The 20,302-nt window shown below is 41.3% G+C and overlaps 1 protein-coding gene across 2 annotated transcripts in view; it reads right to left on the bottom strand.

Annotated features, from left to right (window-relative positions):
• LOC117543245 (raftlin-like) overlaps positions 1-20,302 on the bottom strand; it is a 100,937-nt gene that overhangs the window by 19,016 nt on the left and 61,619 nt on the right. For both annotated transcript variants that reach the window (XM_034211391.1, XM_034211392.1), the window contains exons 5-7: positions 18,452-18,929; positions 11,739-11,942; positions 2,626-2,744 (exon numbers count right to left, since the gene is read on the bottom strand). In XM_034211391.1, coding sequence (XP_034067282.1) covers positions 2,626-2,744; positions 11,739-11,942; positions 18,452-18,929 — 801 coding nt within the window. The remainder of the gene's footprint in view (positions 1-2,625; positions 2,745-11,738; positions 11,943-18,451; positions 18,930-20,302) is intronic.

Below are 20,302 nucleotides of genomic sequence, written 5' to 3'. Positions count from 1 at the left end.
GGGACTATTTCAAAGTTTCAGAGTTAGATAGTTCGCTTGCTATTTGTATTAACAAATGCAATGCAGAAGTTCCACGAGGAGGGAAAAAGGCAACGAGCTATAATACTTCCAACCTGATTAGTCACCTGAAACATCGCCATCGCTACGATGGTGTGTTAAAAGCGTACGAAGAAGACGCCTGCGCTGCTAAACTAGCGGCGAATCCAAAGCCAGCTGCAAAGGCACCGGGGCTTTTACCTATCGACGAGGCTTTTGAAAAAGGCTTTGAAGAGTCAAAACTGTTCTTGGCTTTGTTTTGTTCTTAGTAGTAATGCTCATGTCATTTGCTCACTACTAGTCTTTTTTTTACCACCAGGTGTGCAAAAACTACAGGTACATTTAATATATATATATATATTATATTATTATCGGGTATCGGTATCGGTCTTGAGAAGCAGGAAGTTATCGGTATCGGTTTAAAAAAAACAATATCGTGCATCCCTAACCTAAATGGGTCGCGAAATATACTTTGGCGGCCATTAATATACCTGGGCGGCCCGTCCAAGTCTATGTGTGGGAAACCCTGAAGTATAGTACAGACAGTCTTTGTTAACCTTTGTAGGGTAAGTTACTTGGAAAATGTTATGAATTATCTAACTCGTAAAAAAATCAAACATTGAGTTAAATTCCTTTTCATGACACAGCACAACTAATCTAGCTTCCACATGTCACATATTATGTAAAATAATCTCATTGAAAAGTTGAATAACTTTAGAAATCAGTATTATAAATAGTCATACGCATCCATATTCAGTAGTAATCTGATATGCTGCATCTCATCACCACTCTGCTGTTTTGTGAACACCTGTAGATCTGATGCCATTAGAAACTCAAAAGCTTTTTCACATGCAAATCCTCTGATTAGTCATTACTCATTTATAAATGGAACAATACAAAAACAAAACGTTATCCTTCAGTGATGAACAGACGCCATCACAGAGATGATACACTCCCACTTGACGACAATATAAATGATTGCTTGCCCTCGGTGAAACGGCTTGTGTTCCTCTCCTTCTCTGAGCTTCATTCATCCAATCGCCTGTCAGACGTTTGGAAAAATAAAACAATAAGCACTAGGGGGAAAAGCAAATGACGTATATAAAGAAGAAGAATAAACCCTTACCCACAATCAATATCCTGTCTTATTTTTCATTGTAATTATCCTGGCACTGAGACAATAATGAGCTGTCAGGACACTTTGCATATCCATTTTAGGCAGTCATCACAATGACTGGGGATGATGTGATGCCCTGATCGCCCTTTGTGAAAGAGTGGGTTGTCAATCTGATTTGGCATGGTGCAGATTGCTCTGGTGAAACAGTTTCTGATAAACTCCCAGTGGAAGAGTTGATTGGATCTCCTGGAACACTGGGTTTAGGTTCGGTGTTGTTCACTGTTGACTATTCTGAGGAAGCCTTGAAATCCATTAAGCTGTAACAGTATTACAATTCATCTCAGAGGAGGGGAGGCTCTGCTGCCGACACACGGCCATTGAAGTCTTTTTATTGGCATATGTGGCCATCAGCACTGGGCTGGACAATCAGAGAGCAACATTTGGGCGACAAAAGTCTCCTTTCACACTTGGACAGCCAGAGGCCGCATAAAGTCTAAATTCAATTACAGAGATAGCATCGGCAAACACATACAGACCAACAACACCAAACTCACCCACACAGGCACATACAGCTGCATGCACAAACATGTATACACACTGTCACACACATACAGATGAAAGGCAAAGAAATGGCTGCAAACCCTTCAACTCTGGGCAGAAATACATTTTCAACTTGGAACTTGTGCTGAGGGGAGACGCTAATCGGTGGGCAGATAAGAGCTTGTTTGCTCCTGATAAGACAAGCGATCGTGACATATGTCCCATAAATTGAGATTTGTCAGATTTGCCTTTGGGGTTGTTGGGGGAAAGGTTGGCTGTAGTGTGAGGAGGGGGTGTAGGGCACAATATCTGAGTGACAACTGATTTCAACTCCAGAGGATCAGGCTTTTTCAGATGCTTTGTTCCCTAAACAGGCCTGGTCAATGTGGATTTCATATATTGTTAAATGCTACGATATCAATATGATTTTAAAAGGTGATGAATTGAAGAAAAAGCCTACTACAAAACTTCATAACACCTTCAATGGCTCTTGGTATCGATGTACTAATCCCCTGCCTCTCTGTTTGAGGTATAAACCTTAATTTCCCTCAAATATATTCCCTCATTTTTTGTTTGATATGGTGAAGAGTGCTGTTTGACTCGTCATTTCAAAATCTGCATGCTCTTGTTCATTTTGTTGAGATATCGTGACTGCAAGGGCACAGCCTAACTATTCATTTACATCAAACCATTCAGTGTTAACACTCCTTATTTTTCTTTCCTCCCTTTCATCCAAATAAGTCAATGCATGCATTTACTGAAACATATCGTGCACTATTTAATTTGGATATTTTGTTCCATGGATATTAAGCTGCTTAGTAATGGATAGCTTGGAAACATTAATTTGGTTAGCAGCAATATCTTATGCAACCTTTTAAAACAAAAGCACAAGCCCTGTGACACTTTAAGGAAGAGAAACGTTCTCCACTCACGTTAATGACGGTCCACTGCTCCACCACGATGGCATCAAATGTCGGTGTGGTCGAGTTTGGGTCGCTCTCGCACGCCTCCTGGAAAATGAAGACACTTTCCACAGACTTAGGCAGCATATCTGCAGAGACAAAGAAAAAAATAATCAATCCGTGAAAAGAGTATTTACTGGATGGAGCGTGTCTGTCTTGTATCTCTTTAGGCCCTTCAGGCCAGAGGAAATGGAATGAAATAACTCACATTCACACACAACCCTTTATTACAAAGCCATAGTGTGGCCCATTTGTATGAGCAATGTGCACTTATACATTATGCAAGGAGACAGTGTAAAAAAAGGAGTAGGTATTCCCCTTCTGGGATGGTAAAGAAGAAGAGACATTATGCTCTTCATCAGTGGTTTTCAGAGCCCTGCTGGTTACCATGCTTGACAGCTAAACAAAGGCTAATTACAGCTGGGAAACAAGGTGAATGCTATAGCTGATAGGATCGAGAGGAGCAGGACTGAGAGTCAACGCCTTAAAAAAATTATTTAGCGATAGCAAACGTAGCCACTGATTTAATGAAGTCTGTCCGTAAGGCTTTAAAGCATAAATCCTTTTGCTAAGCCTGCATAACTCACCTTAAAAAGGCTTGAATTAAGTTAGCCACATAAGGACATTGACGTTGATGCTTTAGGCCACTAGTGAGATTGTGTGCTCCTGACAAAATAGATTTTCTAAGCTTCTCTTCTGTTCGAAGCTAACAATCGCAAGATTGGCATCCGAGACAGAAACACCACACTGGCCCCCATGAGCCGGGACACCACTCCACCCAACGTCTCTTGTTATTCATTTGATGCACACGCACGCACATGCGCGCGCACACACACACACACACACACACACACACACACACACACACACACACACACACACACACACACACACACACACACACACACACACACACACACACACACACACGGACACACAGACACGGACACGGACACACACACACACAGGCACGGACACAAAACCGTGGTCCAGTGTTCCTGGCTGTTCTGAGTGCTTTCTCATTACTCCCACACCATTTACACACTAATGCAGTTTGCCGGGGCCCAGGCACCAATACGAGACACTCCACATTTCATTACTGGACCCTAATAACAGGGGGATGAGAGGCAGCTGGAGACTCCGCCTGTGGAGAGAGCGAGGGGAAAGGTGGAAAGGGAAGAAGGGAGTGAGCAAGACGGTAGGAGAGACGACGGTAGGAGAGACGACGGGCCCCTTTTTATTTCCCCTCCCTGAAAACCTATTTGGGACCCGTGCACGCCCAATTGAAGACATCTCTCAGACACCTACTCTCTCAAATACAGACATTGTCGTTGTTCACCCCAACCACCCGCTTGCCCTTTTTCTTCCTCCACTCCCTCCATCGGCCCCTTCCTCCTGCAGTCCAATGCGTCTCCCTCTCATTCCTCAGCCCGTGGCATATAATTGGAAAGAAGCCTTTACGGAAAATGTGAGGCCCACCATTGGTTCTGTGTCGGCGCCACAGGGATCATTCAGGTGAGATCGACACAGGGTTTCTGTCTCGCTGCTCTAGAGGGAGCAGCCTGTCTCTGGTGATAATGCAGACAGAGGCTGAGCGGAGGAGAAAGAATGAGGGAAAAGGAGGGAAGTGGATGAGAAGGAGTTGGTTGCTGGGGGCGTTGAGTGCGTCAGGGGAATGCACCGGTTGCGTGCACGAATAAACATTATCTTGCGCCTATTGACTGAGAGCTGAGTCGAGCAGCCAGCGGGCCGACTGAGAATAAGTTGTTTACACTTGCAAAAACCACTGTGCGCCCTCAGTAAAATTGCTCTCCATCCCCCGTGACTCACACACTCAAGGTCGCAGGGCAGAGCATGCAAATAAAGTCGCTCTAAAAACAGGGAGCGACAGCATTGGGAATGAAGGACACAGAAGCAAATGGAAGGGGGGAGCCAGATAGCTGGAGTTGCAGGGTGACAGCTAGTGACACCCAGCAGCTGAAATCAGCACTCAAATGACAGAAGAGAGGATCAACCACAGTGCTGACACACAGAGACTGAAACTTAAAGTGTTGCGTTGGTGACAGTCTTTAGTGTGTGGGTGTTTGGATGTCGAATGTATCTCTGGCTGCACATATCAAGTACGTTTGTAATCTGTGTGTTCCTAATATTCATGGTCATGGAAATAGCAGAGAAAGTATATTGGAAGTTGTTCTCGTCCAGCTGGGTTTAAGTGTGCATCACCTACTGCTGCAAAGTCACTGGCCTCAGAATAACATGTTAAAACAGCCAGGGTTACAACTAATAATTATTTGCATGATCAAATGATCAGTTACATCTTTGAAACATCAGAACAATGAAAATGATCTGGTTTTTCAAAAGCTTGAGGTGACAAACCTACGATTAAATCACATTCTAGAAAAATGACTTGAATGATTCATTGATCATCCAAACGGAAGCTAATAGAAACTTGCAAAAACACTGAGATGGTTCTTTTAATAACCATTTAGTTTGTGTTACTATACCACACTTTTTGTAGTTGGGAATTGTACTGTAAAGATAAGAATACAAAAGGACACAAAAGGACTGCTCAACTGATATTTTATAATATTCTTTGTGGCAATCTTTCTAGTGCTTTGTGTTTTTGGCCATGGAAATGACAAAATATATCTTTTGAGTGTCAAAAACAAAACAAATAATTATGTCCATGCGCTCTCACGATTCACTGTATGTGTTTTTAAGTCGAGATGCCTGCATGCTGCCGAAGCCGGAAAGTGACCCTGCCCAAGGTCATGTCTGCTGACATGATTTAAACATGTGTGCCAGGCACTGCTTGAGAGAGCTTGAGACAGGCTGCTGACAGCTTATCTATATTTCAAACTGGGTGAGTGGACATCCAGATGCAGGGACAGAGAGAAAAGGAGACCAGGATGTCTAACGTGTATCTGTGTGTTTGTATTGGATGTGGCAGAGCCAAAGGTTTAGCGGTTGGCAGGTGGTACCTGCGGGTTACCGGGCAGACTTTAGCTGGTATAGAAGGAAAAGATGATCGGTAATGTATAATTTGTTTGCTTTTTTCTTAATACACAGGGTTGGCAAACTCCAGCTGGGCAAGCATTTTAATATGTTTTAATATTCATTAATATACTTAGTTACAGCTGAAATGTTATTACACTATGAGTGCAGCCATGTGCACAGGCCAAAGCACACTGAGGTTGAGGGTGAACCTCGAAAGCACATGCACTGGGACTCAAGCATTGAAGTTTTTAAATATTTACATGTACAAGTATATTTTTCTTCTCTAAAGCGTAATCTCCTTACTAGAAGATTGTCTTTCAGTTCAAAAGAAAAAGAATAAATACAAAGTGGAACTTCAGGACTAGTAACATCTGTGGGTCTGATTATCAACAGAGATATTAACACCTTTTGTTGGACGTGTGCCTGCTGAGCTACTGATGTGTAATGATTATCCCGGTGCTCATAAGTGAACCCAATATATAAATGGCACCTTTTCACTCCACAGTGAAAATTACTTCATGGCTTCATTAAATCCTACAGCTGTGATCATGATCTACCTTTCTATTTAACACATTTGTGTGATAATGGATGCTCATGTTTAGCCCGTTCCTGCAGTTGATCTGGTTTACACCTTTACTTGGAAGACAATGTTCCATGCTCATGAGAAGTGTAACCACCCGAGTGTGTTTGCTCATGTGCCCAAATACACCAAACGGCATGGTTTCTAACTCCCAGTGCTAGGAGAACCTGTCTGTCATTTCAAAACCTGTATACACATAAATGCAACTACACACAAATGCGTGATTTATGTAGATATGCATATAAATATATACAGACTCACAAACATCGCTTTTTTTTATTCCCCCTCTCATCAACCTTCTCAGATTTCTTTCACAGAACAAGTATTAGCATTTCATATGCTCTGTATCTCTCTTGCTCTCTCCCCCCTTTTTTCTCCCTCCATTGGCATTGCCCACATTTAGAAACCAGTGAAGGCCGACTGCCATGCATATGAATAGCTCAATGTCTCACAACCGGGCTACAAATCCTCATTGTGGCTCTGGAGATAGCTTAAGCTATACCGGTAACAAAAGCAAACTCCCCGTCAACACCATTACTGTCAGTCTTTCAGTAAATAAACTCAACCCCCCACCCTGCTCCCAACTCCAGGGATGCAGTGTGAACTTGTGTGTATTTTAGTGTAAAAAATGGGTGTACCTTTTTAGAAAGTATATGGGGCTGCATGTAGGCCTGCTGTGCGTGTTTGCAGACAGTGCTACAGTTTGTATGAATGTTTAATGCGTGTCTTATGACACTGGGGCCTGCGTGCAGCTTAGGATCTGTAAATTCAATATTGCTGTAATATCCTACCCTGTGGCTCAGGCGCAATCTCCACTCGCTGCAACCAACCTGCCACATAAGAGAAGGACTTACAACATCTAAGCAAACACAAATACACATGTATGCAAACAATGCTTCATCATTCAGCTTCACCACTGAAACCCATCTTTAGAAGGAACATGGGGACACGGTTCATTTTTAAATGTGCACCCTCTGGACCATGCACAATAGCCTTAACGACGAGCAACGAAAGACACAGTTTTTAGAAAAAGGACAAGCAGCAACATGCACAGTGATGCACATGCTAAAACAATCTATGAGCTGTAGGTCAACAAACAGCAAGCAAACAACAAAAACAAAACTCAGATGTATTGTACTATTATCAGAGTAATAATCATATTTTATTTTGTATCAGTTTCATGCTCCTTGCAATAAATGCAATTGGCTTAAAATCTGCTGTCTTCAAAAGGTGAATAAATCCTCTTAATGTTGCCAACTAATCCAATTAGGCTGGCCGAGAGAATAAAGATCAGAAAGATACAATTAAGCCGAAGCAGCAAACAATTCAGGACAATAAACCACTTTATATGAGGCTAATTTACTGATATATCACGACTAATAAGACAATATGGCCCGTTTTTTTTGTTGGTATTGGCCAGTCAATCACATTCTCCCTTCTCCCTTCCATAACGCATCGCAAGCAGCTCTTTGAGTGCTTTCACGTTAACTATAAATCATGTGACTATTTGGAACTCAGGCATCAGATGCACAGAGCTACATGGTAAATTAATTTCAATTAACTACGTAATGATGATGGACTTCTGATAACAATAGCACAATAATGGGTATTTGTTTATGCATTTATTTCAGTGGCTGTTGTTGAATCACAGTGCAACGTTCTTAGCAATGGACTAGAGTATATCTTTGTTTTATGGGTTGATGACTGATGCGAAATCTGTATTTTAAAAATGCCCAAAGGATTTTATAACCCATCTCAGATTACAAAGCATTACAACTGCTTAAAACGTTCCCATCAGGCAGGTTTGCAGGATTTTAATATGAGACTGGGGTTCAAACAAGGATCTGCATCTTTTAGATCTCTCTTATCCTTGAGGCAATATTCCTGTGAACAAGGCACTACAGAGGCTCTTTTTTTTAGATGTTTGAAATGGTACCTGCCAACTCCCAAATATAATAAAAAGTGAAGCAACACATCAGGTGACAGGACGTCTACAGCCATGTTAACAGATCAGTGAAGCTGCACTTTAGCTTTGAAGGTGGTGCTTTGAGGTAAATGCTCACGTCAGCATGTGCACATACTCACATTGACGATGCAAAAATGCTGACGTTTAACAGGTTACTGTTTACCATGTTCATCCTTTTATGTTAGAAAGTTAGCATGCTAACATTAGCTAAAATGTGCGCTTAATAAAAAGTAGAACTAAGGCTGCATAACTATACCATTTTACACCAAAGAACATAGTATGTGCAGTGGCGGCCGGCCCATAGGGGCGCTAGGGGCAACGCCCCACCTCTTCCCACATACAAAAAAAATATATATTTAAAAAAATAATTTATTTTTATTTTTATTTTTAATAAACAAGGTAAATATTATATATATATTGGTATCAGTCAAATGTATAATCTACAATAAAATCTCATTTAAAATTGTGTTACGACGATGTCTAAAGTTACTGATAAGTCACATGTTTCCTGATGTACCTTTTATATATACAGTCTATGGTCATTACCCTCTCTCGTCTGGGCGGTAAGAAAGGAGCCCTCAACCAGTGCAGCAGCAGCTGACTGTTGCTATCTGTAAACTATGATGCCGAAACATAATTTCAGCCAATCAGCGTCTCCAATCCTTTCGAAAGGAGAAGTTTGGGAGATAAACTGTTGCTTAAAGACCTTGGACCGGACCAACCCGATTTGTATATATCACAGCAAGCTCGTGAAAAAGACAAAACGTATCAACGAGGCTTCTCACGTAGCTGGTACACCAGGAAGGCATGGCTAGCTGGATGCAAACAGGTAAATGCTGTCTTTTGTTTCCCATGCTTGCTCTTCAAACAGCCGGGGACAGATACGATCTGATCAGATAGACAAAAGTTAAACAAGTACAAACCACATACTGTCTGTGTCATGGAGAATACAGTCGCTGGTTTATTTATGTCTGTATAGGCCGTTGTTGTGAGTGTGGACGGTCGGAGCATTTACAACGTTAGCTTAGCCAATCTCCATTCAGAAAACACGCATTTTAATAGGTTTTTCGCCTGCCGTCTGTCTGCAGACTTGTCAAAGCATTAATTCATGGTTTTTACTAACCGGTATCAGTATGCTGTTACTTCGGCATCATTTTGGAACGTGTATTACAATTAAATCACGGTCAAATATGTTCATCTTGTTGTAGTTGTAGCCCCCTTGCCAGCGATTCTCTCTCTAGTTTAGCATACTCAGCCCGACTCAGCCTGGTTGTTCCTGGCCCTAGAACCACGATTTTATTGGGCCAGAAAAACTGTGAATTAGGACCCGCTAGCCGGTACTAGGCCAAGTGGAAACGCAACCAAAAACGGGGCCCGCACGACTCGGCACGCTTAAAACGAGCTCCGCGCTGCAGTGGAAACGCGCCATTACATCACCAGAAGTCCTAATTTAAGGGGTCATTTCTCCCAAAAAATTATTTTTTACTCACTATATCAACAGCCCCACCAAAGATATTTTCCACCAGCCGCCACTGAGTATGTGTAAACCTATACTTGGCAGTAATTATAACTCTGTCATGAGATTTGCAGGTATTTTGTCAATGTTTACCTTATGATGGCTCAATACAAACTGTGTTCATCTGATTAGCAAAGATATTACAATTTCTCTTGAGGGCAACATGAATATCTGTACTGAGTTTCATGGCTATCCATCCAATATGGTGAGACATTCCAGTCCAAACCCCAAATGTCAACCCCCTGGTGGTGCATTCAAAATGTCAGAGGAGGACCAAGGTCATTGGGATTCACCCTTTTGAGACAATTTATACCAGCACTGAATTTCATGGCATGACAGCTATTGAGATGTTTACGTCTGGACCAAAGTGGTAGACTGACCGACTCTCCGAAAGACTATTATCATCTATTATGAAACAGTGCTTCCGCCTGCCTGACTCAGGAATATATGGTTTAAAAACAATACAAGTCCAACAGGATAAAAGTTCATAAAAAAAATAATAGGGCAGAAGGAGGGCAGTCTTCGAAAAAAACAATCAGTGCACTTATTAGACTGTGTGTACGTCAGTAGATGAAAGCTAAAGCGCGCTGGTTTGCTCTGTATCTCAAAACAATGCTGTCACTACGATCATCCATCTGACTGCATGCGTGAGTCTGTCAGTCAGTCCATTCCCTTTAGTGTGCTGTTTTTCTGTCAAACATGTCCTTGATGTTTATGAGGTTGAGATGGCCTCCTGTATCGTGTCGAGCGTCTCATCATGAATTCAGAAGCTCGTCTCAAAGAAGTTGCTAAATATGGAAACGGCAAGAATGGATACTGATTCGAAAGCGGAGCGGCTGTTTGATGTAATTAGCTGCTAACAACAAACGGGATGCTGCTTTGATGTCATACTGCCAGCTACTCACAAGAGACCAACAATCTACAAAGTACAGCATTCACCTCTGTAAAGTTGTCTGTTTTCTAAAGTGGCTGAGCTAAAGCTGAGGGCTGAGTTCAGTCGTATAAGTCGGGGAAGGCAGAGGCAGTTTCATAATGCAGCTTTCAATCCTAGCCAGTCATTTTATTGTTCAAGAGACTCATATCTTCGCAGCGCATGAAAAATGCAAAACATGTTAGAGGACGGAATAAAATTGAATCATAATACACTTCATTACTTTATTCTCAGGACATAAAATATGCAAGGAGGCACTAATTTGTTATCAGGTTAATTATCTATGTTTCAGAGTTGCTGAGGCGTTCAGTTTCCCAGATTAATGAAATATGACTCTTGTTTACTCTGGCTGGCTGATTTCTCCAGTGTCAGAGAGAAGCACAGAGGGGTCTGATGGAAGAGGGAAACCCAAACGGGAAATAGTTTAGGAAAGGGTACCAGACAGCTCCATAATCTCCAGCATCCTATACTCGAGCAGCTGCACAGCCGACTGGTGAAAACCACTCATTTGAAATACAGCATTGCATTTTTCTAATATTCGTTAACTTAAAACTCAAAGAAATTACGAGTGCTAACATGTTGCTGAACTCTCACAGTCGGGGTTGTATGTAAAGCCATTTTGAAACACACATTTTTAACGTTAGCAATGTATTAGCCATTACCTGGCTTCATTCAGCTTTTTAGCAACTGTAATGCAACAGAGCATTTATCGGTGTACAGGCTTATGTCTCTATAGCGTTGCAGTTTATCTGTCATAAACATGAATGCCAGTACTAAAGTTCATGGTGACCTAAATCTGGGAAGATATGGAAAAGTACCTGTAGAGGAACAATTCTAGAAAATGTAAGAAACCAAAACCAAAGGTTATGGCTCTTTAAATATTAACTTAACTACATTGTGTTATTTGTTTTATTTGCACATTACAAAACTCTTATTCTAATGTGTCTTGATTGTGTGTGTGGTGGAACCTAAACACGGCATGTGTGGAAATAAAAATTGCAGTAAGTTGTATTCCTCCTGAGACATTTTGTCCCACATATTTTTCCTCTGAAAAGTCTTTGTTCTGCAGTAACAATGAGTCATGCTGGCTTACCATTTGTATTGCCCAGGTGGAAGTATCCATCGACCAATGAGGCTCCGTTGTTGAAGTGCTGCGTCATGTGGTCCAGCCAGTTGGCCTCCACGCCTTTGACCCCCTCATCACAGTTTTGCACTCGCAGTGGCACCTTGACAGTGTAGTACTTCACCTGGCCCTCTCTGATCGGCGGGTGGTTATACAGAGCGAGCAGCTCCACCCCTGTTAAGACAAAACAGAAAATAAAACGTCTTAAATTGATTTTACTCAGTAAAGGTTGTGACAATACAGATGTAACCTCTGTGGGAGTCCCACATTTTACTACATGATTATTGAATTACTGCCGTACATTGGCCCCAATCCAAAGTGCAATTTGGCAACGTCTTCAGGAGCAATTTCCCTCCCCAGCTGCCAGAAGATATAAGAAATGGCCCAGTAAACGGTTGGCTGAGAGACTGAGTTTGGGTTTGAAATATATTACTTTTGTTGCCATGAGAACAACCTTCTGCAGTATTTAGTTATGAACCACTTCTTTAAAACTTTAACTACTGTTGATTTGGGATAACTTACTTTGTTGTGACTTTAAGATCCTGATCACATTTTGAGCCAAATGTTTAAGACCAATTGGAAGGACATTTATTTCCTTTGAGAGAAGCAAACCAACAAACTCAGCCAATGTGAGGACAGTCAAAAAGCTTCTTGGCCACAGAATTCTTAGTCAACAGCAACACACGCATGTTGTGCTTTTCTGGTATCCAACCAGTTTGATTTTCTCTTCCTGTGAAAATGTGTCATGTACCCTGTGCAAGGACCCTTGGTAACTGATATGAGCTTAAGAAAATGGTCTTAGAAAAATAGAGCAGCATTTCCATTTACTCCATTTTATTAGCTTTTCTTTTTAATGAGTGATTTTAAATGCCATTTTCTTAATGTCTTTCATTTTTTGTAAAGCACTTTGAATTGCCTTGTGTTGAAAAGTGCTATATCAATAAACTTGCCTTGCCTTAATTTAGTACACTAAAATTGGTACACAAAAACATCATAAAACGAACAAAAGTTCAACCTGGCCTTTTGTTGCCCTGAGCTGGACTTACAATACCCTGAACATCTTTTTCCAAGGCTGCTACTCGTTTTTTTCACTTGGTTCTTTTAAAACAACAGACGGGAAGTGAATCAAAAGCAATTTGAATATATTACTGCTACAAGTAATCGTCGTATTCCTTTTGTTTTCCAGCAGTGATTTTACTCTGCTGATGCAGAACCTAAAAGGGACCATTTCATTGTGACTGAGCTAATTTATAGTATAACCTTGAATAATGCATTATAAGCTCTCCAGCTAGCTGTTGTTTACATCAAGCAGAAATATACATAATGCAGTGGTTCTCATGAGGGGGAAACAGTTGCCAAAGTTGCCAATTGTATGCGTGTCACTGTTCCTCTCTCATATCATTGTAAATCAAAGTGATAGAGTTGTATTTGTTGGGATGTGAGTGAGTGAAATATTTGTTCTGCCTTGCCTTTGAAAAACGGGAGATGTGAGCAAGGTCCCATGTTGGGCAAAAGCTAATTAAATTAAGTCAGCTAATGTTTTCCCCTTTCTTTCAAATACAAATGTCAGACTGTCATTCCACAAGTGAGCCAGATGGACGAGCAGAACGGGCGGCACTTTCACCCACCCGTCAACCTACACACACACACACACACACACACACACACACACACACACACACACACACACACACACACACACACACACACACACACACACACACACACACACACACACACACACACACACACACACACACACACACACACACACACACACACACACACACACACACACACACACACACACACACACACACACACACACACGTTGACGTGTGGTGGTAGGGGGAATCATGGCCCAATCGCTTTGGTCTTTCCGTCCATCCGCCCGGCAGACATCCAGGAAGAATGAATCATTTATAAGCATTTCTTGTCTGGCTCGTCTGACTGATGATGATGTGACAGCTGGCCACCAAAATTCCCCAGATCTTATAATTTGTCACTCTTGAGAAAAGTTGAATCGATGCAGAATATTCACACACGCTCCCTTTGTCCGTCCCTATGTTACAGCGTAGAGAACATGGCAAACAATTCTTGGACAACACACAACACCAAAATGGCTTCCCATTTAACATGCCTCCGTCTTGCCAAAACATCATCACTGTGAAAGATTTTGTAGCGATCTTTAATGTATAAAGATTTTGTAGCGATCTTTAATGTATAAAGATTTTGTAGCGATCTTTAATGTATAAAGTGGTTTACAGTTTAGGTCCACAAGTCTATAATGATGTATCACAATGGTTTGATTCATGATTTCTTTCTGTGCCGGTGAGCTTCAGGCACGTCATAAAACAGCTTTTTAAAAAATGTCATGTATAAGCACAGATTAAAAAATACAGCAAATCTGCATCTCCGTGTAATCACTGTGTAATTAGATGAGTAACAACATCCAACCATATTTGAGAATGATGATAACATTGATGCTGATGGGACATTTTTGTTATATTTATAAACAGCTTGACATAAAATAACAGCCACCAGCAAGAAAACATTCTGCTCAGGCCCTGTTTTTCTCACCATATAAGATGTGTTTCTGTATAATAGATGAGAGTTTTCCATGCATCATATTTCATTAAAGTGTAATTATGCTATGATTATGACACCGAGGCGACTCTAATTCAGATGGAGGGGCAGGTAGCTAATTTTCTAACCTATTCTAAGACTCTGGGTGTATAATCATCTTTTCAGTTGCACTCTGTTCACAGGAGATACTGTATACTGAAGCATCAGAGGGATTAACTACTGCCTATGGGGAATTTCAGCATGCGGGGCAAACCGGTAAAGGGTAATACCAACAAATCGGAGGACTATTTTATGATATTTTTAGGTAGCAATGAAAAAATCTGTCTTGCTGATATTCATTACTCTAGACTCCGGTATAACAGTCAAACTGGAGCCGTGCTTTCACTCGGCATTCCTGAGTATTTCAGAAATCATTTTGATAGAAATCTGTAGGGCTGCCCTCTAAACGTGTATGATTCAAATAATCAGTTGAGAAGCACTCGAGTCGGCTAGCATTTGTCAGTCAAACCACTGCCTGTTTTTTTCCCTTCCTCCCTTTCCTTTTTTGCTGCAGTATTTTACAAATCTTGATTCAGGTACAGCCCCTAGCAATCTGACTTGATAAGAAGTCAACGCATTCAGATACATGCTGTTTTGTTTTAGAGTGGCCTGTGATTGACTTGTTGCATCGCTGCAAAGCATCAATAAAACATTGTATCATACGAAATGAGAAGGCTCAGAATTTATGAATGAATTGTGGCTCATCACTTCCTTGCTCTGATTAACCAGCCAAGACTTAAAGCAGTGACCCACAGTCGCATGTTCACTGTGACTCTGACAAGCTTGAGATGGGAGAGAATCAGTGCAGAATGCAACATATGAAACATACAGTAAGTAATCTGTTATCTTTAAGGAACTTTTTAACACACATACATATTTAAAATGTCTCACCAAGATGTAACCCCTAAAGCTACAGTGTTAATGACACGGGCAAACACTGTTGTATTAATGAAACAAAACAGAGATTTGATTTGTGATGATGAGGGGATATTATAATGATACTGCAGTCTTTTTAGTTTTCTTGGTTGTTTTATCAACTAACACATTTGTAATAGCCAGAAACAGTGTTGGTCACTGACCTTATTAATATTTCAGATAATTCATATGGACAGGGAAGTTAAATCTTACCGTCATCAATAATGTGATATTTATAGCTATACTTGCGTATTGCAGACACAGACACACCAACAGGTTTAACTAAAATAATCTAAGCCATTCAGAATAAACTCTGAAGCAATAGGACTTGTTGTTGCTAGCAGTCCAAGTAAAAAGCATGTGGGCGCATGAGTGTTGTGAAGGCATTTGGTTTCAAAGGCTTATCTGATGCCGGTGGTCAGCCGCAGTAACCCTGTAACAGATCTTAGCAGCGTGGCTTTCAAACATGACATGTCATCAATTCAACGTCTGTTTCTTTAATCTGAGAAGCTGGACACTGATCCCATCAGAGCAGAGATAACAACGATCTCAGGGGAAAACCGAGCCACTCTAATGACTCCCTCTGGACATTGACAAGATGATTTCAGACTGAACTTCATTAGGATTACACCTACAATAAAGCTCTTCATTTAATATCTTGACTTCAGTTTATGATCTTCCCTTAAAGCTTGTTATCTTTGTTAGTAGCTTTGATAAACAAACATATTGACAAGAAACTCAACCAATCAGAGAAGCGGATATCTTATCTTAGGTAATTAAGCATAGGCTTGTTAATATTCTCTTTTTTCATTTTGATGATGTGACTTTCATGTAGTACACAGAAATCACTGGGAAAGGGTAAGGCTGGCAAATAAATAAAATATGTATTTTGCTCATAAAAAACATTCCAGGTGGCATTTAATTCCCTACAACACGTGTTTAGCTCATGCAAATTAGCTGTATTTCCTCTTATCCCGACACAATAGTACAGCTGTCACTACCGTGTTATACTTTCCGTTCTGTCTTACACCAGAATCCCTTTTTCTTTAAACCTTCCAAGCATTTGAGTCTCTAAACTTATAGGCTCAGTTTCTATCCTTAGCTCCAGACTCGGGGATGGTGATCATCTTTCCATCATAAGCCTCAGACTTCGCCAGCTCTATCGCCAACACTTGCATGGCGTTCACCTCGAGATCTGAGGATTAGCGAGGACAAGCCAGCAGTAGCTGAGACTCTTGGGCCTTCGCGGCAGACTGGGCCTTAGTAGAGAGGGACATGGGAGCTTGGCAGGGTCCCCTACCACCCCTTCTGGCTGCTATACCAGTGCTGCTGGCGTTGTCGCAGGGATTCAGGGGAATGGAGGTGGGGGTAGAGAGAGAGCTGTGAAGCTGAGGGAGGTAGAGGACGAGGCAGTGGGGGATTATCTCGCTGCAAAATGCACTGTAGGGAGGCCCAGATGGACCAGTGGGCTGTGGTCTGCTGTGATGCCAAGTTGTGTTATTGCACACATATACATAAAGACACAAACTTAATCAAAGTATGTGAGCTGCACACCAAAGAGTAAATGAATTATGCAACACAGTCTTAGATGCTTTAAACCTAATCGCTTTCTACACTGTACATACAAATATACAGTATATGCACACAAACACAGAAACGTTAACACTCCCAATGGGATGTGTGTCCGATGCACAGTTTGCACCTTGCACTGACACATATCACAAATAGGTTTGGTGAGAGGAGGAGAGACGGTAGGAGGGAGGTGATGGGTGTTGGGTGTCTCCATCTGTCATCCAAAATGCTCAAATAAATCAAACTATAAACGCCTTACCTAATTTCAGCAGTGTTCCCGCAGAAAAGGAAGCTACCCTTAATGGCTCAGAGAGGTGTAACCACGCACGAGATGTGCAGTTTCCGAAAAACCCGACAAACTGTTGTGGTGAATTTCACAGATTAAGCTTCATCGGCTAAGTGTGAATTTGTATGCATCACAGCTATAAGACGATTCCCTTTTGTGTAACGGATATAAGGGATTATATCCCAAGGCAGCACATTGTTGAGGCAAAAGCAAGAAATGACACCTCCGCAGTTGCCAAGTGTTTCAAGAGGGATCTACAGTGCCACGCTGTGCTTTAGTTAAACAGCCAAAAGCTATGGCTCCAAATGATACCAAAACACAAAATCTACACATAACTAGACAGATATTGGCTAAAGATTACAAGATGTCAGTTTAAATAGTTGTGAATGGGAGACTACAGTTATCAAAGGATGCCCCTAATATGGGATTTAACCCCAGACTGCTTCCGCTATGATGTGATGACTGAGCTCACGTGTGTGTAGCAAAAACCAAATCATTTTTAGCCTTTCACAGTTTGACCTTTTAATTATCATCCCTCATCGGGCCTTCCTGTGTAATTTGTAGGGATAGCAGTGCAGCAGGTCTGTGTCATCTGGACCCAAGAGTCTTGTAAAGTTTAAATGCTTTGTAAAGTTTTTAAATGTCGACATTTAATTATAGAGCCCCTGTTGGGCTGATTAGTTTAATATTATTTTAAAAGATCTGTTTCCCCAAATAACATGTAGCATATTTAGTCACCTCATGTCTTATGTAGCTATTCCAATGCTTTGGGTTTTATATGGCCACATATTGAAAAACGTGACAGTTTGATGCCCTGTACAATCACTGCTACGTATATTTGTGGTGTCCACTGAAAAAGGGACATTTTAAAAAGTGCAACAGAAATATGTGCAATTGGCTTTTTGCATAGTAAAAAGGGAAGGAAAAATAACCTTTGTTTTCATGGTGCTGATTTAATGGTAAACAAAACTGTATTACTTGTATACAGTATTTAGATATCCTTGTAATTGTAGGTATATTCATCATATTTGTCTGATATTTAGTATCATTATTCCCTAAAATTCAGTGTAATTGCTACACATTACATGTTTCCATGGCTTTCTATTACCCCATACATAAATAAAGAATCCACACATACCTCATTACATCCTTCATCTACTGTTACCTCGCTCTTTTCACGTGATAATAAATGTTTCGAGTTTCATGATCCTAATCATACATGTCTTGCTTAACACATCATTTACCTCTATAGTTTGAGTGTGATGGCAACCACAGAGACACTTACCGTCTCCTCTCCGTTGGCGGTATCTCAGCCTCTCCTTGGCTTCTCCGCCACCGTCCTTGTTATTATTGTGACACGGCGACTCCTCCTCCGTCAGCTCCTCACTGTGCTCCACATCTCCCTCTGACACTGGAGACGCCACAGACGAGACCTCGCCCTGACTGCCCTCCACCCCGCTCCCTGAATGGTTCCCAGTGTTCTCACTTTGAATCTTCTCCCCACTCGTTGCTGCTTCCCCATCCTCGCATGGAGCCTCCTCATTTCCCTCTTTGTCAGCTTGAGCTCCAGGTGCTGCATGGTTTCTGGGGCTTGAGGGGTTTGAAGGGCTGCAGCTGCCCAGAGAACCGAGCACCGAGCTGGGACTGGAGTGGAGGGAAAGGGAGGGGGTGTCTGGTTCTCGGATCCTGGTACATGGGGCCCCATACGGTTCCTGGACAAATCCTACGAACATCACCCCCTGGTCAGCAGCATCATGGATCTGCTGTTGGAAGCATGAACAACAAACTGAAGTTAGGATGATGCAAGTAGTGAATCCAATCCAATCCAACTTTATTTATATAGCACTTTAAAACCTTCAGACCAAAGTGCTGTACAGAGAGATAAGCACACAAAACAAACCAGAAATGCTACTGCTGCTGCTTTGCATTCAGTGATTCTTGATTTCAGCTGAAACAACTAGTGGATGGATGTACAGTATACTGTACAGTTTGATAGTCAATTGATTATAATGGGTTTTGGACAAACCACGCTCTTTGAAGATGTTAAATTGTGCTCTCAGAGGCTGTGATGGACACAATATGTTTCTATAATGTACAGACTAAACCATTAATGATCTGAATGAATGTTTGTCATTGGCGGACTAATCAATGAATTCATTAGTTGCGTCCCTTGACTTAAATGCATGTACTATTTGAGATTTTGTTTGTGAAGCTGCTTTTGCATTCATTAGCTATTCAAATGCCTAAAATGTAAATTCAGGATGCAAAATAAGAACAGCATGAAGCAGAACATATTCAAGTTATTTCCCGAGACACCTCAAACTGAAACCAGACTTTCAGACTTAGTTTGAGAATATTTATCTAGAAAATGAATTGTTTTCCCCCACAATACTTGTCATAGTCATCTGCATCAGTTGGAGCTTTGTTTTTTTTGTTACTGTACCCCCCTCTGATTATTTTCCAGCAGCTTCTCCAATCACTCAGTTGTTGATTAGATTGGAGCGGCCGCAACCCTAATCAGGCACGGGCCACATCACAAATCCAGCACTCCGCTTTCTTTCTGTCTTTTTTTTGTCATCTGACATTTTATGTCAATATTGGGATTCTGCCACAGAGCGAGATTGAAACTTTAACTAACTGTCAGACAATGTTAATGATGCCATTCTCCATTTCTGCAGCCCTCTACACGCCACCCCCCACCCCCCAAGCAAAGGCGGTGCCCGTCTCTGTCTCGAGCCACAGTGAGGGGAGAGAATCAAATCAAATCGCAGGTTATTCACTATGAAATTAAATTGGAAAACAGTCACATTGTTTCCAGCCATATTGTTTAATATCAGTGAACGCTCTCTGGGTGCATCCACATCATATTCCCCATACCAATATGTTGAAATGGAATTGCTGAGATAAAAGGAAACTGTTGTATCTCATTTAATGGTTATGCAGGCAGTCAGAGAGAGAGCGAGATGAATGGCTCTGACTGTCTAATGTTGCTGCAGTTGATCGCAAAGTAGATTCACACAGTGCGGCGTAATGATTGCATTTATTTTAGTACCATTATCATTACAATTTTATCAAATCCTGTGTTTGACAAAGTAGAACCATCAGATTAGATTTCCTTTTCCATATTTTTTCAACA

Source organism: Gymnodraco acuticeps, unplaced genomic scaffold (genome assembly GCF_902827175.1).
Source record: "Gymnodraco acuticeps unplaced genomic scaffold, fGymAcu1.1, whole genome shotgun sequence".
NCBI lineage: Eukaryota > Metazoa > Chordata > Actinopteri > Perciformes > Bathydraconidae > Gymnodraco > Gymnodraco acuticeps.
This window is presented reverse-complemented; position numbering and strand designations above follow the sequence as displayed.